Source organism: Schistocerca nitens, chromosome 2, assembly GCF_023898315.1.
Source record: "Schistocerca nitens isolate TAMUIC-IGC-003100 chromosome 2, iqSchNite1.1, whole genome shotgun sequence".
Taxonomy (NCBI): Eukaryota; Metazoa; Arthropoda; class Insecta; order Orthoptera; family Acrididae; genus Schistocerca; species Schistocerca nitens.
In genome coordinates this window covers 803545480-803573437 of record NC_064615.1, presented here as the reverse complement: position 1 = coordinate 803573437, position 27958 = coordinate 803545480, and the positions used below count along the sequence as shown (strand labels likewise).

Sequence of the window (27958 nt, the reverse complement as noted above, 5' to 3'; positions counted from 1 at the left end):
TTGAATAAAATCCTTTGTACGAATCTCGAATGACCTTGTTGAAAACTGCAGCTGTACCACTGAAAAAGCAATAATAAGAAAATCAGATAGCTGTCGATTTGTAGAGTCAGGGGAAACCTATCATTTACATATAACAATGTGTGAAAAGCTACACATTGCAGAATAAAATTTCTCTCTGGTTAAAAGTAAATACATCAGTTAAGCTAACAGCCAAAATAGCTCTATGTGCTGAAGTGAGACGTGAACCCTAATCTCTTTCCACTGGGCTGATGCTTACGTATAAACTCACTGGTGAAAGATGTTTTGCGTAGAAGGATGTAGTTCATGAAAGCTGAGAAAATCTTAATTTGCAGGCATTCGAAAATAAGTATGACATTCCAGCTAAACTCAGTTACAATGTCGCAGAATTTGGTTTTATAGAAATGTATTTTACAATATTCTTCTGTTGCCCCAGTACTTAAATTATCGGGAAGCTATTGCAAGTATACTTCATCTACTAATAGAAGGAAACTGTAATGTTATATCGAACAGTAAAAGTTTCCCTCTATTACCAGTGAATTGCAGTGTATAAATGTAGACACTAGACAGCTAGATCGTTGTTGTTCAGTCGTGATGTGCTTCCATTGACATAGGCTCAAACATAATTGTAGATCCGATAATTTCTGTAGTAAATAGTTCCTGCTGCGCTGAATATTTTTCTGGTTTGCATTCGTGGTATCTGTCTTGCATTCTTTTGACTGCTTTCCCCCTTTTCTTTCAGTTTACCTGCTTAGAGTTACAGCAGTGATTTCCTACAACTGGACCTTTTACAACATATGCATATCTGTACGTTGTGTTTACATGGAAGGGCTTTGACTGATGCGTCATCAGTAGTGAAGTAGTGGGGGTGGGGAAAGGTAAACAAATGTTCGCAGTTCACAGCGTTGGTAGCAAATTTACATAGATGAAGTATTATTACTTCCACAGGCAGCGGCCAACGTGGGACGCAAAATGAATGGTGAGAAAATAAAAGCATAAACTTCCCTTTTGTATGCTTAGTAATCAATGTCAAACAAGGTGTTACGCTTGCAACAGAGTGTGATTGTTGCGAATTTATGTTTGTGTTTTTAGCGGAGTATGAACAACAACAGTAAATACAACAGGCAGTGTTTGTGTAGACGAGGAATTGTCGTTCCTCGTTTTTGAGTAGGGCCTATGTGAAGTTTACGTCTCTGCCAGCAAAATTTTGCAAGAAGACAATGTGACAGTCTCATTTTGAAATGTTATCCTAAAAGTGGAACCCATAAATTTTCAGTCTTTAAGTTACCATGTACTTCCGTGAGACCTGTGGAAACATGTTGCCTCGTTGTCTAGGTATACGATTAAAAAAAAAAAAAAAAAAAAAAAACATATTTTATCGGAAATATAAGATGAAATGCCCTGTGACCAATTATAAGGATATCCAGCTCTGTAGCTTTTCTCTGCAAGATGAATGGCAAATAAAGTTTCAGTTATGTCATGGTAATTTACGTTAAACTAAATAGACTTATTTCTGAAACTGGCATTTATTAATATTCTCTCGTTAGAATTAGTTAGTACAGAAACTATTAGCATTTCAACAGTGATTCATATTGGTGCAGTAAATCGTGTACAGTTTATTCAGTTTGTACTTCATTCTAGCAGTCTATGCTGCATGCCACGCACATTTTCGTTAAATTTTTATGGCGGCACATAACTGAGAATTCTCCTGGAATTTCTCGCAATTTAACATTGTTCTTCTCTGTCAATCACTTGCATTAGCCTGTAGTCAAACTAACGCATCTTCATTACCAACTTAAGTGAACTTAAACTATGAACATTAAATTCATCATCAGCAGGTATTTTTCACACACTATTGGAGATAGACTTCTTCCAAATATTCCTACTTAGGGACTATTACAGACAGTTTGCGCATCTATGTTTCTTGATACCTTACAGCTAGATTCCATTAGGTAGTGGCTAATTTGTTTTATCACAAACGACTTAGGAGAGACGTTTTTGAACAGGTTTATTCCAGTCCTGCTAACTATATGCTCAATGCATTTCCTGTTCAGTAACTGATTATTGTAATACTTAAAATAGTTTCTTATCTGTCACTAGTGTCCTCGTATTCATGTTTCTTGTTGCTCTCCTGAGATTGCTTCTTTTCATTATTTATTGGCCAGGTCTTAAATGGTGTGTGTCTTATAACCAATTAATTGCACACTGTGATATATTCTCAAAGAAATTACTGAGTGGTAAACAAACTTGAAGAAAAGCAACCACTTGCTTATAGCTGTCGTTACACATAACAGCTCAAACACTGAATTCTATATTTTGAGCTATTGCCTTTGAATAACGTGGTACACATTGTATCAGTGTGCCACACAGAATCCCACAAGCACTGATGCCACCTTTAGTTTAGTTGTAAATATTTGTCATGTATTATTGTTTTCCTGACATGTTCTACAATACATGTCTTTACACATGTCTGCTATGTCTGTACATATACCACAAATAAGTCAGCCGTAGTTGAGTGGTTGTCTTTCCTCAACCTTGCCTGTTGTTTCTATCATAGGACAGAACTGGAAAAAAGTGTCTAATTCAATTCACTGACAAAGTGGAATGCAGCAGCTATGTTGAAATATAGATGATGACTGGTAAATGATAGGAATGGAACATTGCATCAAACCAAATGTAGGGTTGCCAAACAACACCATTAGGCTATGTGTACAAAGGACTATCAGTTGGTTTAAGAGTGAAATATCTTGTCATTGTTTTTTTTTTTTTTTTTTTTTTGTTTGGTAAAATGTAGTCAGTTAATTTGAAATCCTTATCAAATTAATTTTTAATTTGAAGTTTTTCATTTCTGTTTTAAGGTGATTTTTAATTCCATTAGTGTGTGTTGGGTATTATTAATGTATTTATCACAGGACAGTTTTACATTCTTACAGGATTTGTCAAGGAGAGCATATGTTAGGTTGTCACTCATTTGTGGCTTTATTGAAGAAACCATCCTGACATGTGCTTGATGTGATTTAGGGAAACAATGGAAAACCTAAATCATCATGGCTGGATGGAGCATGAGGCTCCGTCCCAGTCTGAACCCGGTGCCTTACCAAATGCGCTACTTCATTTAGTTATCCCTTATCTGAAATTCTCATGTGTTAGTACATACCGAGAACAAGTTAAGTTATATAGTATTAACAGTCTGTTGAATTTCAGTTACCCTACACGATAAACTCCACTAATATAAAGGTCAGTGATTCATCAAAATACCTACAGGGGTTTTTTGCACACATACTCTTCTGATTGGTTTGATGCGGTCCACCATGAATTCCTCTCCTGTGCTGACCTCATCGCTTCAGAGCAGCACTTACAACCCAAGTTCTCAATTATTTGCTGGATGTATTCCAATCTCACGTCTTCCTCTACAAATTTTCCCATCTACAGCTCCCTGTAGTACCATAGAAGTAATTCCCTGATGTTCTAGCATCATGTCCCTTCTTCTTGTTAGTGGTTTCCATATATTCCTTTCCTCACTGATTGTGCGGAGAACCTCCTCATTCCTTTCTTTATCGGACCACCTAATTTTCAACATTCTTCTGTAGTGCCAAATCTCAAATGATTTGAGTTTCTTTTCTGGTTTTCCCACAGCCCATGTTTCACTGCCATACAATGGTGTGGTGCAAAAGTACATTCTCAGAAATTTCTACCTCAAATTAATGTCTGCCTTTGAGACTAGTAGTCTTCTCTTGGCCAAGAATGCCCTTTCTGCCAGAGCTAGTCTGCTTTTTATGTCCTCCTTGCTCCATCCGTCAGGAGTTATTTTACTGCTTAGGTAGCAGAATTCCTTAATGTCATCCATTTCGTGATCACAAATCCTGATGTTAAGTTTCTCGCTGTTGTCATTTCTGCTACTTCTCATTACTTTCGTCTTTTTTTTAAGTACTCTCAGTCCATATTTTGTACTCATTAGACTGTTGATTCCATGCAACAGATCCTGTGATTCTTCTTAGTTTTCACAGAGGATAGCAATGTCGTCAGTGAATCTTATCATTGATATCCTTTCATCTTGAATTTCATTTCCACTCCTGAATCTTTCTTTTATTTCCCTCATTGGTTCTTCAATTTCTAGATTTAACTGTAGGGGCAAAAGACTGTCTTACTCTGCTTTGAATCCGAGCACTTCTTACCTGGTTTTCCACTCTTATTATTCCCTCTTGGTTCTTTGACATATTGTATGTTACCCATCTTTCTCTATAGCTTATCCCTATTTTTCTCAGAATTTCAGACATATTGCACAATTTTACATTGTTGAGCACTTTTACCAGGTCAACAAACCCTATGAACTTGTCTTTGTTTCTCTTTAGTCTTGCTTCCATTATCAACTGCAATGTCAATATTGCCTCTCTTGTGCCTTTACCTTTTCTGAAGCCAAACTGATCATCATCTAGCACATCCTCAATTTTCTTTTTCATTTGTCTGTATATTATTCTTGTGAGCAACTTTGATGCATGAGCTGTTAAGCTGATTATGTGATAATTATTGCCCTTGTTGGCTCTTGCAATCTTCGGAATTGTGTGGATGATGTTTTTCTGAAAGTCAGATGGTATATCACCAGACTCATACATTCTACGCACCAATGTCAATGGTCGTTTTGTTGCCACTTCCACAAATGATTTTAGAAATTCTGAGGGAATGCTATCTATCCCTTCTGCCTTACTTGATTTTAAGACTTCCAGAGCTCTTTTAAATTCTGAGTCTAATACTGGATCCCCTGTCTCTTCTATATCAACTCAAGTTTCTTTTACTATTGCATCATCAGAAAAGTCCTCCCCTCATAGAAGCCTTAAGTGTTTTTTTTTTACCTATCTGCTCTCCCTTCTGCTTTTAGCAGTGGTATTCCCATTGCACTGTTAATGTTACCGCCCTTGATATTAGTTTCAGCAAAGCTTGTTTTGACTTTCCCAATGCTAAGTCAATTCTTCAGACAATCATTTCATTTTCGATTTCTTCACATTGTTCATGCAGCCATTTCACCTTATCCTCCCTGCGCTATCTATTTATTTCATTCCTAAGCACCTTGTATTTCTGTATTGCTGAATTTCCTTGAACATTTTTGTACTTCCTTCTTTCATTACCCATTTGAAATATTTCTTCTATTACCCATGGTTTCGTCGCAGTTACTTTCTTTGTAACAGCCGTTTCCTTTCCCACTCCTGTGATTGCCCCTTTTACAGATGCCCATTCCTCTTCAACAGAACTGCGTACTAAGCTGTTCCTTATCACAGTATCTGTAGCCTGAGGGAACTTCAAACATACCTCTTCATTCCTTAATATTTCCATTCTTAAACTTTAGCCTATTAAGTTGTGATATGAGGCTATATCTACTCCTGGTTACTCCTTACAACCCAGTATCTGGTTTTGGAATCTCTGCCTAACCATGATGTAATCTAGCTGAAATTTTCCTGTATCTCCCAGTCTTTTCCAAGTATCTCTCTCCTCTTTTGATTCTTGAACAGAGTATTCACTATTACTAGATGAAATTTGTTGCAGAACTCAATTGATCTTTCTCCTCTTTCATTCCTAGTACCAAGCCCATATTCTTCTGTGAGCCTTTCCTCTACACCTTCTCCTACAACTGCTTTACAATCCTCCAAGACTTTTAAATTTTCAGCTCCCTTAACATACTGAATTACCCGTTCAGTATCCACGTGTACTTTCTCTACCTCTAGCTCTTCATCTTTGACTTGCGACATTGGCATGTGTACCTGAACTATCAGTGTTGGTTTGCTGTCGATTCTGATCAGAAACACCTTATTGCTGAACTGTTCACAGGAACTCAGTCTCTGTCCTACCTTCCTATCCATAAAGAATCCTACGCCCTTTATACCAATTTCTGCCACTGTTGATATTACCCCATACTCAATTGACCAGAAATCATTGTCTTCTTTCCATTTCCCTTCACTGACCCCCACTATATCTAGATTTTGCCTTAGCATTTCCTTTATCAGATTTTCTATCTTTCCTGCCATGCTCAAGCTTCTGTATTCCACGCCCTGACTCATAGAACATTATCCTTTCGTTGATTATTCAATCTTTTTCTCATGGTCACATCCACGTTAGCAGAACCTTCTGGAGATATGAATGGGATAGTATTCCAGAATCTTTTGCCAATGGAGAAATTATCATGATACTTTTTCAAGTACAGGCCACATGTCCTGTGGATACACATTATGTGTCTTTAATGCAATGTTTTCCATTGCATTGTGCCTCCTCATGCCATTGATCATTGCTGATTCTTCTGCCTTTAGGGGTAGTTTCCCACCCAAGGGCAAGAGAGTGCCTTGAACCTCTGTCCTTAGTCTTCGGCCACCACTGCTGATGATTTTTTATTCAAAATTTAAACATACATGGGGTTTGAACCCGAGACTGAGGAAGTTTGATTATTAATCCAAGATTCTATCGCTAGACCATGGGTGCAATCTAGAGCTTATGAATAGTTTACTTTTAAGTTACAATCATCACATAGAAAATTAAGTTACAGTCATCACATAGAAAATATTGTTGAGAAACTGAACCAAAGATTGTGTTTTCTGCTAGATCGCTTAGGAGGTGCTACAAATGTACAAAAGAGATTGGCTCCACTGCACTTGTCTGTCCTTTTCTGAAGTATTGCAGTGTATGGGACCCTTACCTAACAGGATTGATGGAAGCTTGTAAAGAGATAGGGAAGAAAGTGTCACAGATATTATACACAAGTTAGGATGGCAATCATTCAAACAAAAGCGTTATTCGTTGTGGCAAATTCTGTTCACGAAATTCCAATCACATATTTCTTCTCCAAATGCCAAAATATTTAGTTGACTCCCATCTACATAGGGAGAATGTAGGTGTTTATTGCACCATGTACTATTAGAGAGGGGAATGATCTGACAGTTTCTGTGAACTGTCTGCCAAGCACTTGAGTGTGAGTTGCAGAGTGGTCATGTAGAAATAGCTGAATATTATAACGTTAGCATATTTTGTACTCTCTTCATGTTTTTCATTGTTTACAGTCACACACACATGCAGATGATTAGGAATGACTGCACTGTCACACCACTGATACAGCTGCTCCTCTTCCTTTCTGCCTGTCTGAAAAACTAAATCATTCCCCCTCCCCCCTCATCGTGAGTGAGATGTTGAACACAGAAAAACAGAGAGAATTAGTGTTATGCATCAGCGGCCATCTGGTATTGTTTTTAATCCACAATTAAGAGTTATTTAAGTAATCTTTATTTTTGTAGTAAACAGTATTTAAGAGGTAAATGTATGTTTTGACAACCTTTGTAGATAAATGTATTTTAGTAATCTCTTTCATCTCATAGGACGCATTATTACACAGTTTTAATTCCTGATGAAAAATACTGATTAGAATTTTTGCTTTGTTCTTCCCTGGTAAATGTAAGTTCAACTTATATCTTGTTCATCTATTGTGAATAGAATAATTTGAGACATATTACTGGAGACTTTCCTGATGTGCACAATGTTAGATTGGTAGATGATACAGTAGTTGCTGTAAACATATTCAGTGTTTTAACTTATCACCTTTTTCTGTAGTTTGAAAATTGTGTCCAAGTTTTTTGGATTTTATCTCCAGAAAAGAAACCCATAACTAAGAATCGATTATACATAGGCGTGTGTCACTACAAGACACTGGGTGTTACACATTGACAACAGGGCACTGAGAGTGTAACATGTTGATGACACACTCTTTGCCAATATCACTGTGTGTTCATTTCATCTCAGTTGGCACTCAATGTTCACCCTAAAAATTACGCAGCCTACAATGTTATCATTTTTACCTTAAATGACTGAAGTTATTTGGCCCCTGTTTAAGCTGCAATTCATGCTGTTTGTTTTCTTTGTTACATATTGCTCAGTTGCACTCATTCTTAAGGTTTTTATTTGTCTTATAAATAGAATGTTTTCTTGTTTTATCAGAGAATTGACTGATGTTCTCATCAGCAAAGAGAATCCTTTTCCATTTGTTATATGTCTGCATCTTTTGTACGTTATTTAAGTATGACTGGAACCACTCATTCACTATTCCTCCTATGCCTACTACACACTGTTTGTTTAGTAATATTTTATGATCAACAGCGTCAAAAGCTGTGGGTAGCCTGTTATGCAGCCATCCTTGTCAAGAGCTTCAAGTACTACTTTTGTAAATCTGTGCTACCTTACAAAGCAAACTGTGCTTCATTAAGAAGATTTTACTTATTCCAATAACTCAGTTTTCTGTTTTTCAGTGATTGATTTTACGGTATTTGAAAATGATGAGGGGAGAGTTTCCCATACTTTCACATTACCTGTCTTTAGTAGTGGCTCAAATAGTGCATGCTTTATTTTTTTTAGGCCTCTGGTCTTTAGCCCAGATATTGATCTGATACAACTCTCCATGCTAATCTATCCTATGTAAGCCTCTTCTTCTCTGTATAATTACTGCAGCTTACATCCAGCCTATGAACTCATACCTTTCATTAGTCAAGTTGTCATATAAATTTCTTTTCTCCCCAATTCCATTCAGTACCTTTTCATTAGTTATCTGACCTGCCCTTCTAATCTTCAGTATTCACCTGTAACACCAAATTTCAGTAGCTTCTATTTTCTGTTTGTCTGAATCGTTCATAGTACTACATTTTTCTTGAACTGTACAAGACTGTAATTCAGCTAAATTACCTTAAGAAAAGGCCACATAATACTTAAATATTTATGTTCACTGTTAAAAGATTTCACTACCTCAGTCACCTGATTTAATTTGATTACATTCCCCTTCGTTAATATTCAGCTTACAGCATATTTACAAGACACTGTCCATTATATCCAACTAATCTTCAGAAATGGCTAAACTAAGTTCTTATTTCTTCACCCTGAACTTCAGTACCCTGCCCAAATTTCTCCTTAGTTTTCGTTAATAGATTTCTCTATGTAAATAGGTATGGAAAATGGCTAGTAAAATCAGAAAAAGACACTATTTTTCAGATCGATCAGTTTTAATCTGTATTTTTCATTTTTGGTCTATAAAGTCAATTGTATACCATGGCTGTTGTAAGAGATTGACACGATATGAAAATAAAGGTAAAGTAATGGTTTGTATGACAGATGGATTGAAAAATAAACCAATGGAAACTCCAGATAGGAATATAAGCAGTGTAGGAAAAGGTAGATTGCTACTTACCTTAAGGAAGATGTGTTAAGTTGCAGATAGGCACAATTAAAAGACAGCTTTTGGCCACAGCCTTCATCAGCAAAAGAGAAAAACACAATTCATACACACAAGCAAGGACACCCCATGCACTCACACTGCTAACTCTGGAATGCTTTTCAGCAGGAGAAGGAGTAAGTTGAAAATTTGTGTCCTGCTTTGCCAGAGTAGCTGATACTAGTTGCTGAAAAAAGTGGAAACTGTCTGTAGAATTTGTGGAATTTGTGTTCAGTGTTGGGAGAGCTCATGAAAAAAGACAGATGAATTATGTTTGATATTTAATAGCATTGTTTGGGGGTACCTTGTACTTCTATTTCTTTTTCAGTGTTTTGAGTTTTAAATAATGGTAAACCACCGTAACATTCTCTTCAGAAGAACTCATGATTGCAGCTGAAACAGAAACACGGTTCGTGCAATTTGTTGCTTGTCATATCGCATATTGTGTCGCCCCCGTGGGAAGACCAGTGTGAGCTGTGCCTAAGAGAAGCTGTTGTGAATGTGTTCGAGGGGAAAGGTTGTGGTGATCACTCAGGAGCTTCTTCAGTTGGCATACACAGCTCATATCAGATATAAACAGTACTTTGAGAGGAGAAAAGAGTGCTAAGGCAACAAAAAGAACAGGAAAAAGAAAAATTGTGTAACATAAAGGAAGAGTAAGTTTGAAAAAGAAAAAGTAAATATTGAACACAGTGAGGAAGCACCAAAGAACACTGAAAAAAAGATTGACTGTTGACAGATTAATTGATGAGCAAACAAGTGTTAAGAAGCTGTTGTGACATGGGTATGTGTCCAGTAACATGTAACCTCAAATACATCTGCGCCAGTGTATTGGTGAAGACACGTATACAAATAAATAAACCAAATACAATAACTGCATTTATTAGTATGCTCAATTAAAAGTGGAACTCTGGCTTAACTGAACACCAACCCCTCTTCCGAGAACAAGGTACAGCAAATAACAAAGCAAGAGATGTAGTCACTATCGCAAACACGATCAGACCTCAGCTGCACAGTTTATTGGTGACAGTGAAAATTTGTGCTGGATTGGGACTCTAACCCAGATTTCCCAAAGCTTTGCCACTCACCAATGACTGCAGAATTCCATAATTTCATCTACATTGTGATCACCAATCCTGATGTTTAGTTTCTCACTGTTGTTATTTCTGCTCTTTCTCATTAGTTTAGTCCTTTTTTTATTTACTTTCAATCCATATTTTGTACTCATTAGACTATTCATTCCCTTCAGCAAATCCTGTAATTCTTCTTCACTTTCACTGAGGATAGTAATGTCATATAAATCTTATCAATGATATATTTTCACCTTGAATTTTAATTCCACTGTTGAAGCTTTCGTCATTGTTTCTTTGATGGACAGATGGAACAGTAAGAGCAAAAGACTACATCCCTGTCTTACACCCTTTTTAAACCGAGCACTTCACTCTTAGTCTTCCATTGTTATTATTCCCTCTTGGCTCTTGTACATGTTCTGTCTTTCCTTATTGGTTATCCTTATTTTTCCCAGAATATGACCAGACCTCAGTTGCACAATGTATTGGTGACAATGAAAATTTGTGCCGGATTGGAACTTGCACCCAGATCTTCCGCCTTACGCTTTAGCGCTCACTGATGACTGCTGCAGAAGGTAGCACACTGGCTTCTTGGCTTGGACTTGTAATTTACCCCCTCATTCCTACTTCCATCTGTAGTCCACATTACACAATGTCTTTTATGAAGATTTGAGAGGAGTGAGGACTACAATAAACTTTCTAGTTTACTTAGTGTGGCATGTTGAGATGGCTCCAGTTCTTCTTGTCTAGGGGGTCTGATTATTGAAGCTGAAAATCTCACATTTTTGGTACTCAGGGGTTGGATTGAACTAAAGAAATTTGAAGATTGTAGGAGAATTTTTATTTTTATGTAAATATATTGTCTCACATTTTAGTACATCATACAGTCTTTTGATTTTTCACATTAACAAAGCCGAAATCACGTTGTTCTTACAAAAATATGTCCGATGACATCAGAGGCATGGCCACTGGTGCCTTCCGGACCAGCCCTGTGGACAGCGTACTTGTGGAGGCTGGTGTCCCTTCACTGCGATTGAGGCGCCAAAATTTACTGGCTGCTTATGCTGCCCATGTTTTTAGCTTTCCCGGGCATCCAAACTATCGTCTCCTGTTCCCGCAATCGGTCGTCCATCTGCCATAACGTCGGCCCCGGTCAGGTTGTATGATCGCGGTCCGCGTCAAAGAGCTTCTCTCCGGGCTTAGGGTTTTCACTGTTCCACCTCCTTTTCGGGCCACTTTGCGTACACCCCCATGGTGTGTTCCTCGCCCTTGCCTTCGGCTCGACTTGGCTCAGGGCCCGAAGGACTCAGTCCCTCCACAGGCCTTCCGCCGCCGCTTTTCTTCCATCCTGGCCACGTATCAGTGCTCTGGCGTTGTTTACACTGACGGTTCGATGGTTGCTGGTCGGGTCGGTTATGCGCTAACTCTAGGGGACCATTCCGAACAACGTTCATTGCCGGCTGGCTGCAGCGTTTACACTGCTGAGCTGGTCGCCATCTTTCGTACCCTAGAGTATATCCGCTCCTGCTCAGGTGAGTCCTTCGTTATCTGTAGCGATTCCCTGAGCGGCTTACGAGCTCTCGACCAGTGTTTCCCTCGTTCTCGTTTGGTGATGGCTATCCAGGAATCCCTGCATACTCTTGCCTGTTGCGGCCGCTCTGTGGTCTTTCTGTGGACCCCCGGTCATGCCGGTATCCCAGGCAATGAACATGTTGACCGCCTGGCGAAAGAGGCCACCAGTCAACCATCTCTGGATGTTGGCCTCCCAGAGACTGATTTGAGGGCAGTCTTACGCCGCAAAGTTTTCGATTTATGGAACACTGAATGGCGCAACCTGCCCGTGCCACAGAAACTCCGTCGTATCAAGGAGACGATGACTGTGTGGCGGTCATCTATGCGAGCCAACCGCAGGAACTCAGTCGTCCTTTGTCGGCTCCGCATTGGCCACACTCGACTGACGCACAGTTATTTACTGTGTCGTGAGGATCCACCTCTTTGTTGTTGTGGGGTGTCCTTGGCGGTGGTCCATATTCTGTTGGAGTGCGCCCCTTTAACTGTGCTCAGGCAGACTTTTACGCTGCCTGATACGCTCCCTGCAGTTTTAACTGACGACTCTTCCATAGCGGACTTAGTTTTGCGTTTTATTCGGGCAGGGGGATTTTATCGCTTAATGTAAGTGTGTGTGTTTTTGTGTTGATTCTGGCTTATGGCCTACGGTTTTAGTCTGATTTTTTAATGTGTTTCTCAGTGGTTGGCTTTTCTTTTTTTGTTTCTATGGTCGGCCAACCACCGTCACACTCTGTGTGATTTTAGTTCGTTTTGTCTGGTCTTTGTCTAAGTTTCTCTTGTTCTGTGTCGTCTGTCTTCTCGTCTGTTGATCGTTTTTATTCTCTGTGGGTGTTTTTAGTATTTGGAAAAGGGGACCGATGACCGTAGCAGTCTGGTCCCTTTAATCCCACAAACCAACCAACCAACATCAGAGGCATGCTTACGACTTCCTTGCTCTGCGGACATAACAATATTCCAACGGGTTTATAATTTTTCTTAACAGATGAAGTCCTGCTACTTTCAATTATTATTTCATAAATGAATTCAGAAATAAACGTAGTAAAGTACAGGATTGCGTAATTAATAATAGAAATGTTGTGTGTGCCAGTAATTCGTAATTTCAGATGTTTCTAAAAAAGATAATTTTAACCATACATTCAGAACTAGTACTTATCGATTATAATATTGAAACTAAAATATTTTATAAAGTAATTCCTTTTCGTAAATTTTAACTTGAAATGTACTTTAATTGAAATACTGTGTAAAATTATGTGTAAGTTTTCAGAAAAGCAACTGAGATAATATTGACCTGTCCAAAATTCGAAAAATAATACTGGTATCGACAACTACTTTTGAGGAAAAGTAATGCTAGAGGATGTCCCGTTACAGACTCCAGCCATGGTAAACTCATTGTACTCACTTTGGGCTGGGTGTAGACCGACCAAAGAAGTGAAAAAAAGGTGAAATAGGCTCTCCATCTCCTGGTCCCTAGAATGGAATAACCTTGAACCTTGTATCATCGTCATTCCACAAATCCATCAACACGGAAGCCAATCTTACATTGCAGGAAAAACTGCAATCCACTGCCTAAAAACTAATCTCGACCCTGTAACCCTAAGTGCAGACAAAGGTGCTGCTACTGTGATTATGAAGTGCAGGGATTCAGATTCATAGATATACAAACCATCCCACAGAGGCCCCATTCCAGAAACCCAGCAGGATCTCCAGTCCCTCCTCAAATCCTTAGGTCCATCCCAGAACCTCTCCCCTGCCACTCCCCACATTCCCGTCTACATGCTCCCTAAAGTCCATAAACCCAACCACCCAGGACACCCCATTGTGACTACTTGCCCCCACAGAGAGAATCTCTGTTCTCATGGACCAATATCTTCAGCCTATTACTTGCAACTTAACCTCATACACTTTGGTTCCTGTTCCTTTACCTAGCACCCCGCTCATCACTGTTGATGCCATCTTCCTCTATACTAAACATCACTGATGCTGATAGCCTTGCAGCTATTGAACAGTACCTTTCCCAATACCCAACTGACTCCAAAACTGCAACCTCATTCCTGGTCATCATGAGCAGCCATATCCTCACTCACAGTACTTTTTGTTTGAAGGCATCACCTACAAATAAATTTAACCAAAAGTTCTACTCTTCCTGCCATTACACTTAAGTAATTCCCACTATATTTAATTGCAGTCTGCCCATATCTCTCTTTAAATTCTCTACACCTTCTCCCCCATTTGCTTCGCCTGGTCCTCTTCAATCCAAAAGGCAACATTTCTTAATGTAGTCCTCCACATGAGGGTCTCATTGAGCGAGGCCTTCACAGACTGATATTACCCTCCCAACCTTGTTCAGAAACAGATCTCTTTGTCCCAACTCTCCACAAATCCATCAACATGGAAGCCAATCTTACATTGCAGGAAAAACTGCAATCCACTGCCTAAAAACTAATCTCGACCCTGTAACCCAAATACGCACCATCTGGCCACAAAGGAGCACTCCTCTCATCACTCAGTACTATCCAGGACTGGAGTAACCAAAGTTTCAACTATACGTAGTTGTGCCCTGAAATGAGGAATATCCTACTCACTATCCTCCCCACCACACCCACAATGGTTTCCCATTGTCCTCCAAACCTACACAATATCCCTGTCCATTCATACTCAACCCCTGCTCCCAACCCCTTGCCTGGTGGCCCATATCCCTGAAATAGATCCAAGACTTATCCATACAGTCTCCAACCACCTCCTACTCCAGTCCTGTCACAGGCATCTCTTATCCAATCAGGGGCAGGGCTGTGTGTGAAAGCAGCCATGTGATCTTTACACTAAGTTGCAACCACTGTACTGCTTTCTACATGGGCATGACAACTCACAAGCTGTCCATCCACATGAATGGCCACTGCCAAACTATGGCCAAGAGACAGCTGGATTGATCAGTTGCTGAACTTGCTGCCCAACATGATGTGCTTCAATTAAGTGACTGCTTCACAGCCTGCACCATTTGGAACCAACAACAGCTTTCCTGAGTTCCGCAGCTAGGAACTGTCCCTACAGTGTATTCTTCTTTCTCTTAACACCCTTGGCCTTGACTTTTGCTAGTCCCAATCCTCTATCCTCTTCCCTGTTCCCACCCCAGTATCTCACTTGCCTTCCTTCTGTTCCACATACGCATCCACCAGTCTTCTCTAATCCTTCCTCCCCACCCTCTCTCCAACTGTGCGAAAGACTGCAGCTCCTGCAAAAGACTGTGATCAGAATTCACATCCCATTTGGGCATACAGTATCTGTTATACAGTCAGTTTTTATGGTGTTTTGTAACATTTGAACCTGTCCAAGAACATGAGTTTTAGCAATCCAAAGAAATATTTTAATGGATAATTAATTATAAATGTGGAGAGGTCTCAACCATTAAGTTTAGTGGGTTAATGAGCCATCCATTACTTACAAGCACAAATAACACTGAAAGTAAGGAAATTAACAAAAAGCCTTCTAGATCACCCATTTGTAGGTTTGTACTTGCTAAGAAATGTTGAAAATTTAATTTCCACACATTGAAATCATATATTTGACCTTTGAAATAGTCTTGGAGCCATATATTTGTACCCCATCCGTTCAGTGTCATGACAACTCTTACCACATCTTCGAAATGTATATTTGCTTCACTTTTTACTATTGTTTTGAATTGTCTTTTGGACCAAAGTGTAGTGAATGTAGCAATGTGGGATAATTTAAAATTGGCATTGCAAAACGATTATTGATGAACACTGATGTTAATTTTCATAAATGTGGTACATTTTTTTGTTTGGTGAATGATAGAGCATCTGTTGTGTAGATTCAGTTCAATGAGGTACAGCATAAAGTTTCATTTCAAGATGGCAGTGATGTGGACTGCTGAAATATGTTTATTTGATTGCAAGGTTGACTGGCAAACTTGACAAGGACACAAGTAGTTGTTATGACTGGAAAGCCTATGCTTTCAGCCTGGGTGGCAACAGCTTGCTTTGGTTATTCCTTAAAAAAAAATAGCCTTTTCTTTGAGGTTTTCATACACACAGAATAGTGCATGCATTTAAATGCTGTACATGTGAAAAGTCCTTTTTAGTTTGATAACTGATAAATGAGTTAATGTAGAACATATTTTAGTATTATTTGTGGGATAGTTAAAAATTGTGTATTTATGAAGAGAATGACCAAAAATGCTGTTGTAAATTTTATTCCTGTGAGTGAAAACTGAAAGAGGAGGAGGGAGGAAGGAGGTTCAGGGATGTGCAAGCAGCTTGGGGGGGGGGGGGGGGGGCGGAAACCTTCTCATTGGCACAACACAAAAGCATCATACATTCAGAGCTGGTGATGATGATGTGTTGGTTTGAGAGAGTGATATATGAGAAAAGTCATGGGATACCTCCTAATATTGAGTCAGACCCTCTATTGCCTGGCATAGTGCAGAAACTCAACATTAACTCAACAAGTTGTTAGAAGTCCCTTGCAGCAACATTGGGCCATGCTACCTCTGTAGCCCTCCATAATTACAAAAGTATTGGCAGTGAAGGATTTTGTGCACCAACTGACCTCTCAATTATGTCCCATAAATGTTTAAAGGGATTCATGCCGGGCACTCTTGTTGGCCAAATCATTCACTTGGATTGTCAAGGATGTTCTTCAGACCCGGCACGGTGATATGGTACATTGCTGTTTGGGAATATGAAGTTCATGAATGGCTGCAAATGGTTTCCAAGTAGCCAAATGTAACCATTTCTGGTCAGTGACTGGTTCAGTTCGACGAGAGGTCCCAGTCCATTCCATGTAAACACAGCCTACATCATTATGGAGCCACCACCAGCTTGCACAGTGCTTGGGTCCATGGCGTTGTGACTCGCCGATCTTTCAAAGTGCCACCGCGCAGTTACGCGCGTCCTCTACATGCAGCACTGTCTGCCAGCCATGCAGCAGCAGCGCCACCTAAGCGGCCAGCCAGCCAGCGGCCGCTAGACCTGGACTCAGTTATGATTTGACTGTTAAAGTGTACACACGTCTTACTCTGTTTACTTGATCTGTGACTTTCATGTATTGCGTCTTCCTTGAAATATATTTGTTCAACTTGAAGTTATTACAATTGGCTACGAGGTAGTGATTTTTCTTTTCCATCGTTGACCCACATGTTTCAATGACTACTTTAGAGCAATTATTTCAAGGTCTCATAGAACAGCAAACGCTTCTCACAAATGCGATTCGTGATTTCGTCGCGGCATCAAATGCGGGGCGTCTCTCGTCGTTGTCTCTACCTACTTTTCCTCCTCACGACGAGACAGCGGAAGACTGGTCTGATTACGAAAAACGTCTTCGACAGCACTTCTTGGCATTTCATGTCGCAGACAAACAAACATGTAAGTCTCTGTTCCTTTCATGGATTTCACCTCAAATGTATTGGTTGTTGTCGCAATTGGCTCCTTTGAAAGATCCTGCGTCTTTGTCCTTTGCTGAAATGTGCTCACTTCTGTCCGTCTATTTTCAAAAGCAAACACATGTGGTAGCCTCTCGTGTTGCCTTTTATCGTTGTCAAAAACAACCGAATCAATCCTATCGTGCTTGGGCTGCTGAACTTCACGGCCTCAGTAGAAATTGTCAATTTGTTACTGAAGTTCACAAAGAATCCTACGCCGATTCCATGGTACGGGATGCTATTATCCGATCGGTGCCCGACAAAGACGTTAGGCAACGTGCCCTTCAGTTGGCAAATCCGACTCTAGATGAAGTCCTATCCATTGCTCAGTCTTTTGAAATTTCTCGCGCCACTGGAGCGCAAATAGAGGCATGGGGTCACGTCGGGGAAATACAACCTCTGTGCGATGTTGACGAAGTGTGTGGTGTTTCCCCACTGGCCGACGTGGCCGCAGTACGCTCCCAAAAAAAAAAAGGGTCATGTGTCATCTGTTTGCAAATCTGACCTGATTATTCTGATTCTGTGTTGTCTGTCAATTGTACTTCTTCCCTTTCAGGGAAGTTATTCCTCACTGTCCAAATACTTGGTCGAGATGTTCGCATGCAGGTGGATACTGGTTCTGCTGCCACTATCATCAATTCTCAGACGTATCTTCAAGTGGGTTCTCCAGTCCTGTCACCTGTCACTAGGCAATTACGGACTTATAATAAACAGAAGATTTCTCTCTTGGGACAATTTGATGCTGAGGTATCTTACAGATCTGTCATTCGCACTGTTCCCATATTTGTGGTCGACCATAGTAATGCGGAGAATCTTTTTGGTTTCGATGCCTTTCGCGTTTTTGGGTTCTCCATAGATGACTCTGTCAATATCGTCTCTGATGCTATTCCTTATGCTCAATTGGATTCCTTGTCAACGACATTTTCATCCCTTTTTTCTCCTGGGTTAGGCCGTGCAAATGACTTTGAAGCTCATATCACGCTCAAACCCACTGCTTGGCCTAAGTTTTTTCGGGCTCTGCCCATTCCTGTGGCCCTTCGTGATCAGGTCAAACGGGAGCTGGATCGTCTCACTGCTTCAGGGGTCTTGCTTCCTGTCACTTCCAGTGAGTGGTCCTCTCCTGTCGTCGTCGTTGCTAAGCCAAATGGTGATATTCATCTCTGTGGCGCTTTCAAAGCCACTGTAAATGCTCAATGCTTATCGACACTTACCCTATGCCTCGACCTGAAGAATTGTTCACTAAACTTGCCGGAGGCCAGTATTTTTCTAAACTTGACCTGTCAGAAGCTTACCATCAACTTCCTCTCGACACTGCTTCCCGGCAGTTTCTGGTCCTTAACATGCCTTTCGGCCTCTATCAATACCAGTGATTGCCATCAGGGTTGTCAGTGCCCCTGCTCTCTTTCAGCGATTCTTGGAACAATTATTGCTCACTGTCCCTGGGTGTATAAATTACCAGGACGACACTGTTGTCACTGGCTCCAACACTGACGAACATCTTCAAAATCTCCGCACACTTTTTCATGTCTTACAGACTGCCGGTCTTAAGTGTAATCTTCAGAAATTGAAATTTTTTCAGGCACCTGTCACGTACTTGGGGTTTCAACTCTCTAGGGATGGTATTCGTCCGCTTCAGCAAACTGTTGCTGCGATCGATGTCCTTCCTCGCCCTACATCTGTTAAGGAACTGCAGGCCTTCTTGGGGAAAATAGCATACTATCACAAGTTTTTACCGTCTGCTGCTTCGGTGGCTCAGCCTTTGCATCGCCTGTTGCATAAAAATGTGCCTTTTCACTGGTCCATGTTATTCGATGCGGCTTTCCAGAAATTGAAGACTATGCTGAAACAGGCCCCGTGCCTGGCTACTTATTGACCTGGCCAACATCTTGCCACGGACGCCTCTCAATACGGGGTCAGTGCAGTCCTTGCGCACCGTTTTTCTGACGGTTCTGAACAACCCATTGCTTATGCCTCCCAAACGCTCATGGATGCCCAACAAAAGTATTCTCAAATTGAAAAAGAAGCTTTGGCCATTATTTATGCTCTTCATAAGTTTTGGTGGTTTTCTCTATGGATCCAAATTTCATCTTGTTACGGATTACAAACCACTTGTTTCCTTGCTTCAGCCATCAACGTCACTTCCCGACAAGGCTGCTCACCGCCTCCAGCGTTGGGCTCTTTACTTGTCTCGTTTCAATTGTGAGATTCATTTCCATCCGATGGCTCAACATGCGAATGTTGATGCACTGTCTCGCCTTCCCATGGGTCCTGATCTGGCATTTGATAGGGACGAACTTTTGTGTTTCCACCTGGATGTTGCCGAGCAGCGGGTTGTGGACGGGTTCCCCATCACCGGGCAACGGCTGGCAGCTGCTATGGGTTCTGACCTACCCTCTTCCGGGTTTTACACTGTATTCAGAAGGGTTGGCCAGATTGTCCGTCCGCTAAGACTTCTGATCCGTTGCGGAACTACTACGCTTTGCGTTACCGCCTCACGGCTAGGGATGGTGTTATCTTCCTTTCTGCCGACAATGCTTGCACCTCCTTCACCAAGGGCACTGGGGTGTCTCTCGCACAAAATCTCTGGCGCGCTGTCATGTGTACTGGCCCGGCATCGACTCTGAAATCGCACACATGGTCACTGCCTGCGGCCCTTGTGCGTCACAGGCCCCCGCCCCAAAGTCATCTTTGTCACTGTGGCCTTCGCCTGAGAAGCCCCTGACTTCGCGGGACCTTTTTTAGGTACTTATTGGCTTCTCGTTATTGACGCCTACTCTAACTTTCCTTTCATTGTCCGTTGCACGTTGCCTACCACTGCGGCAACCACCAATACTCTAGCTAGCATTTTCTCTTTGGAAGGCCTTCCCTCTACTCTTGTTACTGATAATGGTCCGCAATTTGCCTCTTCTGATTTTGCGGATTTTTGTGCCCGTCACAGCATCATGCATGTCAAGGCCCCTCTGTTCCATCCACAGTCGAACAGTGAGGCTAAACGACTGGCCGTACACTTAAGGCTCAGATGAGGAAACTCCTGACTTCTTCTGCTGAAAATGCGCTTCTCCAATTTCTGGCTTCTTACCGTTTCACTCCCATGGGCAACCACAGCCCGGCTGAGCTCTTACATGGCCGACAGCCCTGCACGCTACTTCATCTTCTGCGGCCTTCCACCTCACGGCCACGGGTGCCTTCGCTTGGCCGGTTCACCTCCGACAACCTTGTATGGGTATGGGGATATGGCAGGCGGCCAAAATGGAGTCCTGGCCGCATCTTACGACACCGTGGCCAATGCCTGTATGACTTCCAGACGAACACAGGTGTTGCAGTGCTTCATTCGGACCAGCTTCGGCCTCATGTGCCAGCAACACTTGTTCCGGATGCCACTACACCACCTTCGGCTCTACCTGATGCTCGGGATACTGGAATCTCTCATTACTCACAACGCAGTCCTCTCACCGTCATATCGGTGCCAGCACAAGAACTGGCGCCACCAGGAGACGTGCCCATGCAGGAACCAGATGACCATCATCTGTCAGAGCAACTGTACTCGCCTCCTCCTCCTACGGACGCGGACACATCGCCCATGTCTCCTGTTACAACAACCGGACTTGTCGCAACGGGCAGATTGGTGCACGGGGCCCCAGCAGATTCCAACCCCACGTCTCCTGTCACCTCGACCCATTATCATCGGGGACATTTCCGTCCGTACGGGAAGCCTCCTCCTCGAGACTTTATGGCCAGTCAGACAACACCTATGGATGTTAGCAATCTACAGGCCACCTCCATCAAGACCTGTGCAAAAAATTCAAAGGGGGGAAAAGTGTTGTGACTCGCCGATCTTTCAAAGTGCCGCCGCGCAGTTACACGCGTCCTCTACACGCGGCACTGTCTGCCAGCCATGCAGCAGCAGTGCCACCTAAGCGGCCAGCCAGCCAGCGGCCGCTAGACCTGGACTCAGTTATGATTTGACTGTTAAAGTGTACACACGTCTTACTCTGTTTACTTGATCTGTGACTTTCATGTATTGCGTCTTCCTTGAAATTATTACACATGGCTTCTTAGTGTCTGCACCACACTTGAACTCTATTATCAGCTTTTAGCAACTGAAATTGGGACTCATCTGATGAGGCCAGTGTTTTCCAGTTGTGGAGGGTCCAACTGATATGGGCACGAGTCCAGGAGAGGCACTATGGACAATGTTGTGATGTTAGCAAAGGCACTCGTGCTAGTCATCTGCTGTCATAGCCCATTAACGCTTCATTTTGCCACACTGCCATAATGGATATGTTCGTCGTATGCCCAACATTGCTTTTTGCGGTCATTTTGTTAACGCTATCAGCTCTACGCAAATACTGCTGCTGTAGGTAAGTAAAGGCCATCGTCCACTGCGTTGTCCATTGTGGGAAGTAATGCCGGAAATTTGGCATTCTTGGCACACACTTGACACAGTGGATTCCGCAATATTGAATTCCCTAACAATTTTTTAAATGAAATGTTCCATGCATCTAGGTCCAGCTACTATTCCACGTTCAAAGTCTGTTAATTGGTGTCATGTGGCCACAAATACGTTAGAAAACTTTGCAGATGAATCATCTGAGTACAAATGACAACTCTGCCAAAACTCTGACCTTTTGTACCTTGTGTATGTGGTACTACTGCCATTTGTATATGGGCTTATCGCTGTCCCATGAATTCTGTCATTTCAGAGAGAGAGAGCAATATACACACACAAAGATGATGTGACTTACCGAACGAAAGCGCTGGCAGGTCGATAGACACACAAACAAACACAAACACACACACAAAATTCAAGCTTTCGCAACAAACTGTTGCCTCCAGGAAAGAGGGAAGGAGAGGGAAAGACGAAAGGATGTGGGTTTTAGGGAGAGGGTAAGGAGTCATTCCAATCCCGGGAGCGGAAAGACTTACCTTAGGGGGAAAAAAGGACGGGTATACACTCGCGCACACACACACATATCCATCCACACATATACAGACACAAGCAGACATGTCACAAGCTGACATATTTGAAGACAATAGTCTCTTTGTCTTCAAATATGTCTGCTTGTGAGATGTCTGCTTGTGTCTGTATATGTGTGGATGGATATATGTGTGTGTGTGCGTGAGTGTATACCCGTCCTTTTTTCCCCCTAAGGTAAGTCTTTCCGCTCCCGGGATTGGAATGACTCCTTACCCTCTCCCTAAAACCCACATCCTTTCGTCTTTCCCTCTCCTTCCCTCTTTCCTGATGAGGCAACAGTTTGTTGCGAAAGCTTGAATTTTGTGTGTGTGTTTGTGTTTGTTTGTGTGTCGATCGACCTGCCAGCGCTTTCGTTCGGTAAGTCACATCATCTTTGTTTTTAGATATATTTTTCCCACGTGGAATGTTTCCCTCTCTCTCTCTCTCTCTATATATATATATATATATATATATATATATATATATATATAATGTTCTTCTCTCTCTTTCTCTTTTTTCCTGCACCACATTCACAGGCAAGATGTTGTATTTGTATTTCTTTGTTACTATTACTTTTGTGTGTTGTTTCTTTAAATTCATGTTTGACGTGAGAGATATTATTCAAGAAACTATAAGACATTGACAGTTTCACTTATGCCTAATTTTATGCTTAATTCAACTAACAATATTGTAACTATCAAATAATTGTGTTTTAATTTTATACAGATAAAACGGATAACCTTCTGAATGGTGGCCAGGATCTTGAAAACCTGGTTCTTGGTGAGGAACCAGATACACGACTGGAACAAGGAACACTGAGCTTTAGTGAGACCCCAGGGGCGCGTAGTGAAGCCAGTGCCCATATAAGTAATTAATTGTGCCACTTTAAATACTATTAGAAGTAAATGATTGTGTTTTACATTATTCTTTTGTATTAAGAATGTGGAATCCCATTCTGTTTTATTGGATCCAAATAGTGATATTTACAGCTGTTATGAAAAAGTTTACTTTTTCTTGCATTGCTATAAATCTGTTTAATAATTTCACATTTAATTTTAATGTGCTGACAAAATTTAAAATGTGAACTAGTGAAAAGTGTGCCAAGATGTATGCTTTGCAGGTATTTGTATCATGTAAGTAGTGATGCACATAAAAACAATAAATAAGCTACTTATTGCAATAAAATAGTGAACAATTATGGAAACTTGATGCATAAACAGTCACAGTTCTTTTTCCTCTGGTAGTGTATCATTTAAATATGATAATACACTCCTGGAAATGGAAAAAAGAACACATTGACACTGGTGTGTCAGACCCACCATACTTGCTCCGGACACTGCGAGAGTGCTGTACAAGCAATGATCACACGCACGGCACAGCGGACACACCAGGAACCGCGGTGTTGGCCGTCGAATGGCGCTAGCTGCGCAGCATTTGTGCACCGCCGCCGTCAGTGTCAGCCAGTTTGCCGTGGCATACGGAGCTCCATCGCAGTCTTTAACACTGGTAGCATGCCGCGACAGCGTGGACGTGAACCGTATGTGCAGTTGACGGACTTTGAGCGAGGGCGTATAGTGGGCATGCGGGAGGCCGGGTGGACGTACCGCCGAATTGCTCAACACGTGGGGCGTGAGGTCTCCACAGTACATCGATGTTGTCGCCAGTGGTCGGCGGAAGGTGCACGTGCCCGTCGACCTGGGACCGGACCGCAGCGACGCACGGATGCACGCCAAGACCGTAGGATCCTACGCAGTGCCGTAGGGGACCACACCGCCACTTCCCAGCAAATTAGGGACACTGTTGCTCCTGGGGTATCGGCGAGGACCATTCGCAACCGTCTCCATGCAGCTGGGCTACGGGTCCCACACACCGTTAGGCCGTCTTCCGCTCACGCCCCAACATCGTGCAGCCCGCCTCCAGTGGTGTCGTGACAGGCGTGAATGGAGGGACGAATGGAGACGTGTCGTCTTCAGCGATGATAGTCGCTTCTGCCTTGGTGCCAATGATGGTCGTATGCGTGTTTGGCGCCGTGCAGGTGAGCGCCACAATCAGGACTGCATACGACCGAGGCACACAGGGCCAACACCCGGCATCATGGTGTGGGGAGTGATCTCCTACACTGGCCGTACACCACTGGTGATCGTCGAGGGGACACTGAATAGTGCACGGTACATCCAAACCGTCATCGAACCCATCGTTCTACCATTCCTAGACCGGCAAGGGAACTTGCTGTTCCAACAGGACAATGCACGTCCGCATGTATCCCGTGCCACCCAATGTGCTCTAGAAGGTGTAAGTCAACTACCCTGGCCAGCAAGATCTCCGGATCTGTCCTCCATTGAGCATGTTTGGGACTGGATGAAGCGTCGTCTCACGCGGTCTGCACGTCCAGCACGAACGCTGGTCCAACTGAGGCGCCAGGTGGAAATGGCATGGCAAGCCGTTCCACAGGACTACATCCAGCATCTCTACGATCGTCTCCATGGGAGAATAGCAGCCTGCATTGCTGCGAAAGGTGGATATACACTGTACTAGTGCCGACATTGTGCATGCTCTGTTGCCTGTGTCTATGTGCCTGTGGTTCTGTCAGTGTGATCATGTGATGTATCTGACCCCAGGAATGTGTCAATAAAGTTTCCCCTTCCTGGGACAATGAATTCACGGTGTTCTTATTTCAATTTCCAGGAGTGTAGATGCTTATATTATCAGATAACTAGTAGTGGTTTTTATTGAATTTATGCAGCAGGGCTTGTTAGTGGCATAGATGTATGTTAATATGATAAAGAAAACTCAGTGTTAATCTTGAATGTTAATTTGACCATTGTAGCTATGTGACTGATAGTGACACTGTAATAAAAATTACAGAATTGATGATGCAGATAATGAAAAAAAAGCTAACCAGTAAAGCAGTGGGATTTATTACTGGAGGGATGAGTGCTTAGTTATTGATTTTTATGTCTATCTAATGGCTTCACCTGCTATTATTTTTTCACTTCTACCAGTGATTTTGTGGATTTTTCAGAGAAATGTATATTAAACCTGTTACAGTGCGGCAAACAGTCTTTTATCACACGCAAGAAAGGATGCACAATCATCACTTGACAGCTCACAAAACCAGTCCATGCCGGGTTTTCATAAAGGTGTGTGTGTGTGTACACACACACACACACCCACACACACACACACACACACACACACACACACACACACACACACACACATAGAAGAGAATGAGTCCATAGTCCCACAAGTCCATCAGAATCATGAATTCTTAATCCAAAGAGTTGACCAAGTGAGATCCAGTAAGCAGGCGACAAGGTAGATACTAGAGCACAGCACAATATCAAGTGAGCTTGTACTGGCAAGGTGGTTGGTTTTATTTTCTGCATGATGTCAGAGGCCAAGCCCTTGTAGGTGCCTCTTAGGCAGCATACATTGCAGATTATTGGCCTCACTATTGAGGATGTATATATATCATCCTGCCCCTCTTTAACTGGCCCATAGGTTTAAAAGTGGGGTTGCATACCGGTAGGGGAGAGGTGCTTCGTGTTTGGGCAGACAAGCTAGGGGTTCAATGTCCATCTTTACATCAGCTTGTGTTTGTGGTTGTGCTGTGACCTCTACTTACAGCAAGGGCATTGTCATGATGCTGGAGCTGACTGGTGCTGGTACTCTGATCACTGGGTCACCGCTGGGAGTCATTGGTGCTGGATGTGGGAAGACACCGTACTCCACAAAGGACCTGTTTAGACTTTGCTGAACCTGTGGTTGTTGACCTGCCTCTGTCTGGCATCTGAAGTTGTACTGAGCTGGCGCTTGGACTGGAGCTTGTAGTGGAAGTTGCTAAGCATGGGTGCAGCTGGTTTGCATGTCACATCATGATGGCCCATTGACTTCTGTGGTGAACACCTGTCATCTTCGGTTGTCTTTGATGATATGTGGTAGCCATCATGGAGATCTCCCAAAGGCAAGTCCAGACCTCTGAGGGGTTATGGTTGGGCTGGTGTGGATGTATTTTAAGCTGCAGGAGGTTCCAGAGTGTCAGGTGTCATTGGCCCTGCAGTAGTTCCACCATAGTGTGCCCTTGGATTGGTGTCGTCAAGTAGGTGGCCAAGAACTGGGTTAGGACTTCAGCTTTGGTTGTGACTGACATCATTTTTCACAGCAGCACTTCAAATATGTGGGCGAACCACTCCACTTCACCATTAGAGGCTGGGTGGAAGAGTACTATTATCAGGTGCTGATGCCATTCTGAGATTGGTTTTGCCAGGAAATGACTAAAGGCCATGTAAGTTGAATTTTTGTCTGTGGGTTATATATATTGCTGAGTTGCTTAGAGTCCTTTATGATTCACTGTGTGGTCTTAGTACCCCACGTGACAGATTGTGCTCTTATCTGTTTTGTTGTCGTGTCTGGAACACTTGACATAAGTTTGTCAGATGTTGCTCTCTTGTAGTGTCACTTACAACTGTATCGTCCATATAGTTTAGTGCATTCGGAATGTTTTGAATCAGCTGCTCCAAAAATGTTGGAAAATTGCTGATGCACTAGCAGTTCTGAAGACCATCCTGTTATGTCTGTCCAATCCAAATGGTGTGTTAATAATCATGAATTGGAATGACTGTTCGTCTAACTCCAGTTGCAAATATACTTTGGATAAATCAAATTTGGAGAGATACTGGCCACCTCATAGTTTTGACAAGAGCCGTTCTGCCCTTGGGATGGGATAGATGCAAATAATCGATTGTGCATTTATGGTTGCATTTATGGTTGTGCATTTGGCAAACACAAAAGTACCAGTGGTGTTGCCCATTGACTTGATGTCTTGGGTGTGAAGAGGTCTTGTTGCCAAGATGACCTACATCCATCATGAGGTTAGATTAGATAGGTCATCACGCAATGCTACTAGTGCTGATCTAGCACTAAACTAGCAAGATGCTGCAGAAGATTTTAACTGAGTGTGAGCTACAATATAGTTTGCACACCCTAAGCATGATGGAAATAGATCTGAAAATTCCGTGCATAGTAAACAAAGATCATCAAATCGTTTAATAGTAATAATTGTGTATGACTTAATGACCTAGTGCTAGTCTTTGTATTGGACACCTTTTCAGTGACTTGCGTTTCCATGGCTGCCAATTATTATAGATTGCCCATAATTTATCACCTTAATTACAGAGTTATGGGAAGTCACTAAAAAATTACAGAAATTGTTATTTTACAATTGATGTTTTTTAAAAAATCAAAAGAGGTACGGTTTGCACTTTGCTAATCATTTGCTACTAAAATGTTTTGTAAATTGTACCAGTTTCCTTCCTGAATACACAGAAATCCTGTCTACAAATGATATTGTCGCCACAGCTTACTAAAGACGTGATTACACTGAGTTTGAAACATGGTCTGCAATATTGTTTGCAGCTAGTACTGGACTGCAGATGTTCACAGCATGTCGTCAACATGTTGGTAACACAAAACCAGTGTTCCACGGTTGTGTCTGTACAGATCAAAGGGACATTGTTCCTAGGCCGCTACCATTAAATGCTGGTATGCAGCACGTTTGTTTGTTTTTGCTCTGTCTGTTGTGTTGCGTGTAGTTTTTACGTGTCTTCCTTTCCAAAATGGAGCTGACAAGAAGCAGACTTTATGATTTTGTCACTAACTGTGAGGCAGAGGGGTGCCAA

At 42.1% G+C, this 27958-nt stretch overlaps 1 protein-coding gene across 1 annotated transcript in view; it reads left to right on the top strand.

The window, feature by feature from the left end:
* The first annotated feature begins 868 nt into the window (after positions 1-868).
* The window catches only part of LOC126234642 (sorting nexin-20), a 76299-nt gene continuing 49209 nt past the window's right edge, over positions 869-27958 (top strand). Inside the window, exons 1-2 of the mRNA XM_049943371.1 lie at positions 869-997; positions 23004-23144. Of these exons, the coding sequence (XP_049799328.1) occupies positions 991-997; positions 23004-23144 (148 nt within the window). The 5' untranslated portion in view covers positions 869-990. The remainder of the gene's footprint in view (positions 998-23003; positions 23145-27958) is intronic.